This window comes from Curcuma longa, chromosome 21, assembly GCF_044706935.1.
Source record: "Curcuma longa cultivar G26 ecotype Majalengka, Jawa Barat chromosome 21, ITB_CL_G26_1.1, whole genome shotgun sequence".
NCBI classification, from domain to species: Eukaryota; Viridiplantae; Streptophyta; class Magnoliopsida; order Zingiberales; family Zingiberaceae; genus Curcuma; species Curcuma longa.
The window spans coordinates 13,993,782-14,003,074 of NC_133881.1; the positions used below are offsets into that span (position 1 = coordinate 13,993,782).

At 36.0% G+C, this 9,293-nt stretch overlaps 1 protein-coding gene across 1 annotated transcript; it reads left to right on the forward strand.

Annotated features, from left to right (window-relative positions):
* The first annotated feature begins 302 nt into the window (after positions 1-302).
* LOC141814364 (oxysterol-binding protein-related protein 2A-like) lies at positions 303-8,410 on the forward strand. The gene is made up of 10 exons (XM_074702308.1): positions 303-677; positions 2,803-3,165; positions 3,306-3,399; positions 3,730-4,181; positions 4,681-4,836; positions 6,300-6,467; positions 6,542-6,682; positions 6,756-6,983; positions 7,076-7,189; positions 7,874-8,410. The coding sequence occupies exons 1-10, from the start codon at positions 303-305 to the stop codon at positions 8,018-8,020; spliced, it is 2,238 nt and encodes a 745-aa protein (XP_074558409.1). The 3' UTR covers positions 8,021-8,410.
* Positions 8,411-9,293: the final 883 nt, after the last annotated feature.

The window sequence follows — 9,293 nt, forward strand, 5'->3', positions numbered from 1 at the left end:
AAAAAATCTTAATAAAAATTCCTTTTATTAAATAAAAAACAATATATAATAATGAATTGCTTAAATATCCTATTTACTATCCACTATTTTTTTTTATTTATTTTTTATTTTCTATTTTTTAATTGCAAATAATAACTCTTCTACAGCACGAAACTCTCTCTCTTCCCTACTTGATTCTTTATCTTGACGCCAGTTCTTCTCTTCTCTTGTGCCACAAGAATCGGCAGTTTGGGGAGCTCTTGATCCAATGCGGATCGCCGGCTCGTGATCGGCTCCCGGATCGGGCATTGAGGAGGACTGCAATGAGCTCGGCGAGGTCGATGCACCCCCTCTGCTGCATCGTCCTCGATCGCCACAGCGACGTCGGCGGCGACCGATCCTCGGACCCGGCGCCCGCCGGGGGCGACGAGGCGGAGTCGGCGCCGACCGAAAACGGCGAGGACGTCGCCGTGGCAGGTGTGCTCTACAAGTGGACCAATTACGGCCGCGGCTGGCGGTCCCGCTGGTTCTCCCTCCGCCACGGTGTGCTCTCTTACTCCAAGATCCGGCCAGGCGACGGCGTCGCTAAGGAAGAAGGCGGCGTACGGATCATCGGAGACGCCTCCGCGAAGCTCTCCGCCAGAGCGGCGGCTGGGAGACAGGCGTCCGCCAAGCCGGTCGGCATCGTTTATCTTAAGGTACGCGGCAGATCCCGATCATCTATCTCATTTTACGGAAAATGCTATTTCCCCCGTCTATTTAATTACCTCCACGAAAGAGAAATCCCCTCGAGTGGCATTGCACCAGATCCGGAAATTTGAATGGGCCAAAATATTGAGCTGATTGGAAATTTTGGAATTAACTTGTTCGACAAAAACCTCGCCCGATTTCCTCGCTCGGCTGCGATTCTCCCGCTTTCGAGCTCCGTGGGGCTAAACAACTGGATCTCTCTCTTCCGTTCATTCTACCCCCCTCCCAAAAAATCATTTTAGTTATTTCTCAATTTCTTACCCGTCTTCTTATGCATAAACGAAAAAAAAGTGTTCTTTTTCCCAGTTCCAAATTCATTTCTCATGATGATTTTTCTTTTACCTCTTTCCTTTCCTTTTACCCTCCCTTACTCGCAGTGAAAGAGGTGAATTTTCGAGTGGGTCACCCGTCCGAGGGTTTAATTTGTTGCCTACCAAGGCAGTACCCACGGCGCTCTACTCTTTGGTTATAAAGTGGGGAGCAGCTCGGCGTTATTTTGATCCACGCCACGGAAGCGAAGTTTTGTTTCGTCTTGCTTGGACATTTTATTGCTGGTGGTTGCTTGTCTCTAGGGTTGTATTAGTCGCTGGCGTCAGTCTACTGTTCATGATCGTTCCTGGAAACAACTGGATTGGGGCACAGGGTGCATGGGTACATTGAGCCTTGAATTGGAAAAATAGTTACCGTATAAGCACAGCTAAGGTGGATCTCTAGTTTTGCAGTAGAATAAATTTATCCTGTTATTCTTTCTTTGATATGTTCTTTTGTATTTGATTTGTTTTTCTGTATTCTGTTTTATTTTTTTCGTAACTGAGAATCTTTCCGCTTTAGCTTTGGTACCTGCTTTAAGAGGGATTTAGTTGTGACTTGTGAGGGCTATGGTCCTCTTTTATATCACATGAGTCTGCTTTAGGTACCTTTCAGAATAATCCCAGGCATCTGATCTGATGACACAAACTTAGGTTTTCATGGTATAAAAGTGAGATGCTGGGAACTAACATCTTAACTAACTCTAGGCTGCCAAAATGTAGGCCGGAGAGCATCTACTTTTAATTTGTGATGCCAGCCCTTAACTAGAAGATAACTGAGAGCAGTTTCATAAGAGCTAACAAACTTTAATTTAGGAACACTGCAATTGTTTAATTCATTAAGCAGAGAGAGTATGAGCAAGGGATTATGTAATGTGAATTCAAAGAGGCCAAAACAATTTCTTTGAAATATAAGTTTATCAATCAACTGAAGAAAAATACAGGCAATTGTTTCTTAAGGGACTTAGGAGCATGGCAACAAAGGAGATAAGTGGATGAAGATGTCTGATATGCATGATGGATGGAGATGTCAGATATGCACGATACTGTGATAAATGACCAGATTAGCATTTGCTCGCTGGCACATTTACAGTACTCAAATGATTTATGTGCTGAACTGCAACAGAGGTGCATGCCAGATCTGTACCAGTGGAATGAATAGATGCATATCCTGGACCATTCATATAAGGAGATGATACATAGTACGTCACACTACAATGACTGCTATATGGATTTCAGAATCAATAAAACAGTAGCAATAGATGTAATAGGGATTTCACTTGTTGCCTATAATTGCAGTTTGCTATGCTTATCACAAATAAAAATAATTGACTGTTACCATGTTTTGATATCCCACTCTAATACTTTGTGGCCTCTTATTCTAGTGGGGTAAGTGCTGGTATGCCAAATGCCATGCAGTGGGTGTTCACTCTAATTGTTATATTTAGCTACAATCTTCACCAATTGTAAGATTATGTTGTTACCGTATCATTCAACTAACAAGCATTTAGGAAATAAACACAGCTTAGGCACATCTTTAAGAAACAACAAAGTTTACATTTTGCATCCTAAGGTCAGTTGTTTGGAGTTTGGCAAACTTTGGTTCTTGGTCTTCAAGTCACACAAAAATATCTTGTTAAACTAGATTGGTGGATTGCATTAGTGTGTCTTGAGCTTTTTTTTTGTAGCTATCTTGGATTAGATTTTCATTTGTTTAACTGCATTTTCTTAAACTTCTAATTTTTCTATATTTAAATCCTCTTAGGTTTCATCCTTTCGAGAGAGCAAGTCTGATGATAGACGGTTCTATATATTTTCTCACACGAAGACACTTCATCTGAAAACTGATACAGAGAAAGATCGTGTTGCATGGATTCAGGCATTAATCTTGGCAAGAAGTGTATATTCATTTAGAACATTAAGTGAACGAATTTCTTCTCTCTCAAATGGTATAACATTTTCAACCAATAGACTTAGAGATCGTATGCATGCTGAGGGACTTAGGGAGGATGTGATAAGAGACTGTGAACATATTATGTTATCAGAGCTCTCGGAATATCAGAGACGGGTAAAGCTTCAGTATGAAGAACACCTAAAGTTTCTTGGAACTGTTGAGCAGCATTTAGAGGTAAGAAGTACAACTTTTAAATAATCTTTTAGCAAGTTTTTCCTAGACTAAAAATTTATTTTTTATTTTACTTTACAACATTGTTTATTTGCGTGTTTGCTAGCACATAGTATGTAATATGCAGAATCTCACTTTTGCAGGACATTAACACTGAAGATGAAGAAACAACTTGTGGTGGTCATTTGCAGCTATTGAAAACTGAATTTTCTAGTTCTGGACACGGAAAGTACAGTGGTATAACATGCTCCTATCTTTTCAAGTTTTACTTCATAACGATGATCATTTATGTTGTTTATATTCAATATTTACATTTTTTAATGGTGCTTGAAGTGCTTCCGATTCCATGTTTGTTGTCAATTAGCAAATGGTTTAGGTATTCAGTTAGATTATTGGTTTCTTTTGTTGGTATCATGGTGCTTGAACTTATTTTGCCTTATCCATACTAAGACTCTATTACAATGAGATAATATTAATAAGCGATCAGCAAAAACAAGAAATAAATGAGCAACAGATTCAAGGCCTGCACAAATTTCTTCCCTTTTAATATCTTTTTTGGCTGTCCAGAATATAGCACAACGGAATCATCAGATGATGTAGAAAAGCAAGAGACTGATGACATGTCAGATGATGATGAGCCAAATTTCTTTGATACAAATGAGTGCTTCAGCGACAATTCTGGATCCCATTCTTGTTCTACTTTGACAAGGGTGACACATCATGAATGTAAGAATTCTGGAAGTGAGAACATTGGTGATGTGAAGATAATGCACTCCAAAGAAAAAGATTGTTGTCAGGATGTATTTCCATATCCTGAAAGGCGAAAGAAGTTACCAGAACCTGTTGAGAAGGAGAAAAGTGTGGGCCTTTGGTCTTTGATTAAAGACAATGTTGGTAAGGATCTGACACGTGTTTGTCTACCAGTTTACTTCAATGAACCACTGTCATCCCTTCAGAAGTGCTTTGAAGAGCTTGAGTATTCACAACTCTTGGATGAAGCCTATGAATATGGCATAAAGGTTTGATAGCTCTTTGCTTATCATTGTTTATTTTATTGATATCAATGCATTAACTAACAAATACCTGCTGAAAGTTTCGTACTGATTTCATTTTTTTCCAAACTAAATGATTCATGTAAAATCAGGATGGCAGGTAGAAAAATGATGGATATAGATGGAAAATTCTATTCCAACATTGGGCAACCTAATTTTCAACAGGAATTGCCTAAAAAATCAATTGCGATTATTTCATCCAAATTCCATTTAATACTTTAGAGTCCATACTGATTCAAATTTAGTACCTCATATAATAACAAACTATAGTTTCCAGGTGTTATCTGATGAACCAGTTTGTCTGACTTGATTCAATCCAGCAACATACCTGATTTGACTCTCGTCTTCGATCCATTCTCATAGACAAAATAAAACTTGTATTAAAATCATTATAATCCTCATTCTGCACTATGTAATTCCATTTTATAAAACTTGATCTTTTGTCTTGTTTTTCTCTATTTGTTAGGGGAACAGTCTGATGAGAATTCTGAAGGTAGCAGCATTCGCAGTTTCTGCGTATGCCTCTTCCATTGGTCGAATTTGCAAGCCTTTCAACCCTTTGTTAGGAGAAACATATGAAGCTGACTTCCCTGAAAAAGGGATCCGTTTCATCTCAGAAAAGGTCAGTAATAACATGTTCAGATCAATTTCTTATAACATGTTCATATCTCTTTTAATTATTTGCTTTTAATTAGGTGTAATCGCATTCTCATAGATGAAAGAGTTAGGGAAAGCATGTTGTTGGATAGCCTATCCATTTTACAGCCCAAGTCTAATAAATTCATATAAGAAGTGTGAAGAATAGGGCATGATGAAAGAGAACTTTATTTAAGAAAGATACTAAAACTTATTACCGAAGGTGTGATGCTAGAGAGGCTCAATGGTGGAATAAGATTCATGCAACAATTCCTTTGAAATATAGACATTGTCTGATGTTGTGTCTTGAATGCTGAATATTCTATTCAACATTTAATGGATATAAATACATCGTTTTCCCTTTCTCCTATTACCTGCTTCAATCACTGTTATCCTGTCATATGTTGCATCAGAACTTGTATAGGTTAAAATCTAAATACTTATTTTGAATGCCTTCTTATTTTGTTTGTTATGTTCTGCTTAAGAAGATGCAAGTATATTTGGTATATTACATAACTAGCAAATGCTGTCGGAATTTTTATTAAGAGCTAAATCCTAAGACCGGACAGAATGCCACTTAGCTGACAACAAACAAGTCGGGAAGTTCTTCCTTTTCAACCTAACTTACTAATTTATGGCAAAATGACTTAATTGTTCCATTTTAATAACAAAGCAAGGGCATCTGTTAGCAAATTATTGCTTTTAAACCTCATGACTGTTCTTATTGCTTGTGTAAAATCCTTTGAAATTTCTATCAGATCCTTGTTGTCGCATATATACATCTGGATTATCTTTAAAAACAAATTACTTGGCTGGTTCTCTCCCATTAAGTTCATCAAGTATCCATGATCAAGGGCATTCTGTTATTCTTCTCTTATGATTAGATATAGCACATTTGGTTTCCTAATATAAACATGTCATATTTATATTCCTCTCCAAAAATGTCAGACATAATCTGTCAGTGTTTGTAGCCTGATTTATTATTTATTTTCCCAAAGGAATCTTAGAGTAATATACCTTGATATTTGCGAAAGTAAAAAAAAAATCATACCACGCCAACTACTTGAATTATCTCTTTTGCTAATTTCTATGTGATTTTCCTTGTAAAAACAAATTCCATCATTTCATCCATTATTATTTTATTCAGTAACTGCTCACCAATTAACAATTCCTTGAAACTTTTTCATATTATACAATCTATTAACTCATTATCTCAAATAAAGAATCATTAGGTTGATATCTAAAACATCTCTGTTCCCTGCATATAGCTTTCTTTACTTGATTGCATGGCTATTTAACTTTTAATGATATCTTGTTTATAGTTTCTTTCCTTGCAAGTTACTAGTCCTTTTGTTTTTCAAAAACAAATTTAATTTTAAAGTTATTCACAGATCAGAAAGTAGAAGATTTTGAATTGGATGTGATCTTCTTCATCAATTTAATTTCTAGGTTAGCCATCATCCAATGCTCATTGCTTGCTACTGCGAAGGCAAAGGTTGGAAGTTTTGGGGGGATAGCAACCTTACCTCAAAGTTCTGGGGGCAATCTATCCAGCTCGATCCTGTTGGCATTTTGACCCTAGAATTTGATGATGGTGAGATATTCCAGTGGAGTAAGGTCTGTTAACCTGACATTCTCATGTAATCTTATCAGCTAAGTTTTTCATTATAAGTTGAATTTATATATCCTAGGTTACAACCACCATCTATAATCTCATATTTGGCAAACTTTACTGTGAACACCATGGAATAATGAACATAAAAGGAAACAGAATGTTTTCGTGCCAACTCCGATTTAAGGAGAAGTCTCTTCTAGATCGAAATCCTCGGCAAGTAAGAAGACAACTACTTTGCATTTGACCTTTCAACTTCTAAGACCACATGAAACAATCTAACTATTACATAGGTGGTAGGGTTTGTTGAGGACACAAACAAGACCAAAGTCGCATCTTTAATGGGAAAATGGGATGATAGTATGTATTACTATAAAGAAGATGATGTTTCTAACAAGGCTGCTATGCCTACTGAAAATGCTTGTTTGCTATGGAAAAGGAGCCACCCTCCTACTGATCCAACACGATACAACTTGACATCATTTGCAATCACACTCAATGAGTTAACTTCGGAGCTGCAGGTATCAGATTAGAACGACATGTGTTGCTAGTTTTTTACTTGTGCATTATTCTTTCTAATGCTTCTGATGCAAATGGTTTTTTATGGATCAAGGAGAAACTCCCACCTACAGATTCGAGACTTCGACCAGATCAGAGGCATCTGGAAAATGGGGAGTATGGGAAGGCAAATGAAGAGAAGTTACGTCTGGAGCAAAGGCAGCGAATGGTAAGCAAGCACCCTTCGGTATTTATGTAATATTTTACTTAATTCTTGTGAGAAATCATCTGAACAGCTGAAAGCGTGCCTCCTTATATTTGCTGGTATAGAAACAAAAACAATTTAACTGTCATCACTAAGCAAAGAAATGTTGTTGAAGTTGGAAAGTCATTTTGTTAAATTGGCGTGAAACTTATTCAATTCCAAAATGACTAGCTATTAATTTAATATGGTATCAGAGCTAAGACCGTACCTTTTAGTCATGATGAGCGAAAGGGAACATGTTGATCTCCACGCTCATTAGTCCACATGTACAAGCGTTGTGATTTGTTATGTTTATATTTAGAAATGTATCTACTTTTGAGTGACTAGTTAGTGGGATGGGGGTCATCGATCTGCTTAAATCCACCAAAGGATTTGGGGGAACACAATCCTTAGCCTCCCACTCTCTTCTCCTACAAGATAGAGAACCCTGCACCTCCACAAGAATTATCCATTGGATTCACTGCATACTGTAAACATATGACATGTGCCAAACCAACAGTTTAGCTTGTTTACGGGAACCTCTTGAAAAGAATTAACGACTCAAGTCTTCTTTTGTTGAGTTGTCTGTGGCATTTTCTATCTTAATGTGTAATCTAAGACAGGAATGAATTTCTTGGTCTGATACTTACTTTGAGCTGTGTCTGACAGGCAAGGAAAATACAAGAGAACGGTTGGAAGCCGAGATGGTTCGAAAGAGCAAGCGAAGATGGTACATACCGCTACATAGGTGGCTATTGGGAGGCAAGGGAGCAGAAAAAATGGGATCGATGCCCAAACATATTCGGCGAAGTTTAAAGAAAGATCTCACTCCCCTACCTCAAGACCCACCACTACTTCAGGTTTGCACTTCACAGCATCCTACCTTCCTCCTGCAGGAGCCACAATTTGTCCAGAAGATTATCAAACACCAGGAAGTTGCATCTCATCCAACAATAACAGTATTTATTCATAGAGTTATAGTTGTTTTCTTGCTTTTTGTTGTTGCATTAGCAATTTGTTTGTGGTCAAATCTATTCAATCCCCCTTTACCGGGAGAGTTTCATTAGTCAACAATTGTTCGACAAGAACGAAACGAGGTCAAGGCAGTAAATTTTGTGGCGAGAGTAGTGCAGGCAAAGTTAAGTTATGTACAATTGATGGCGACAATAAAATGATCATAGTAATTCATATTTCCTTTGTTTATCATGTTTCATTTCGTTTGGATTTGCCGGGTGGTGGACCATGCTCATCATGGTGCGAAAAAATTTAAATAATTTTTTATAATTAAATACACAATAATTATTATGAAATTATTTAGGACTAAGATATTGTGACAGAATGTTAAAATGCCTCTTGAGAATTTTATTTTATTGACAAATCACTCTCTAAATTAAATTAATTATAGTAATTTTAATATTTGAAAGTCGATTAATTAATAGACTGAACCAATTAAAAATCTAACATGACTCAATTTAAAAATGATTTATAAATAAAATTACTAAAGTAACACGACATGAATAATAAACTTTTTAAAATGCGTAACTAATTTTAAATTATATAATATTATTTTTAAAAAATCACCTTAATACAAATGATATTATCAATTTAGGACAATTAAAATCCGACCTGAGGGGTATTTTTGTCTATGAAAATTATTAGAGGAAGATAAGAGGACGACTATATCGGGAAGTACTGAATCGATTTGAGATCGTTTATATTTTATATATTTTTTATTAAGAATTGCTTTGTTGATTTTTAAATTAGATCATCTTTAAGATTGTTTTTAAAAATTATAAAATTCTAAAACGTTAGATTTTATAGTATATATGAAAATATAAATATTATTTAATATTATTGTATTAAAATGATAATTAAATTACTAATTAATTTAAATATGCATCGTAATATTATCACGTGTCGAGTGTATTTAATTATGATCGTATATTTAAATAAAATTATTAATTTATTTATATATAAATAATCTTTTAAATTATTAATCAGTATTATTATAATAATATTTAATCATAAAATTTTAATAGTCTTTACTATCGATCGATGGATCCTGTGGACTGCGACTGAGAGAGAGAGA

Bases quoted from the DNA above. Each gene is read 5' to 3' on its own strand.
- LOC141814364 (XM_074702308.1), top strand. From the start codon at position 303: ATGAGCTCGGCGAGGTCGATGCACCCCCTCTGCTGCATCGTCCTCGAT. The intron at 4,182-4,680 runs GTTTGATAGCTC...TCTATTTGTTAG, and splicing joins CCTATGAATATGGCATAAAG to GGGAACAGTCTGATGAGAAT. The intron at 7,190-7,873 runs GTAAGCAAGCAC...TGTGTCTGACAG, and splicing joins TGGAGCAAAGGCAGCGAATG to GCAAGGAAAATACAAGAGAA.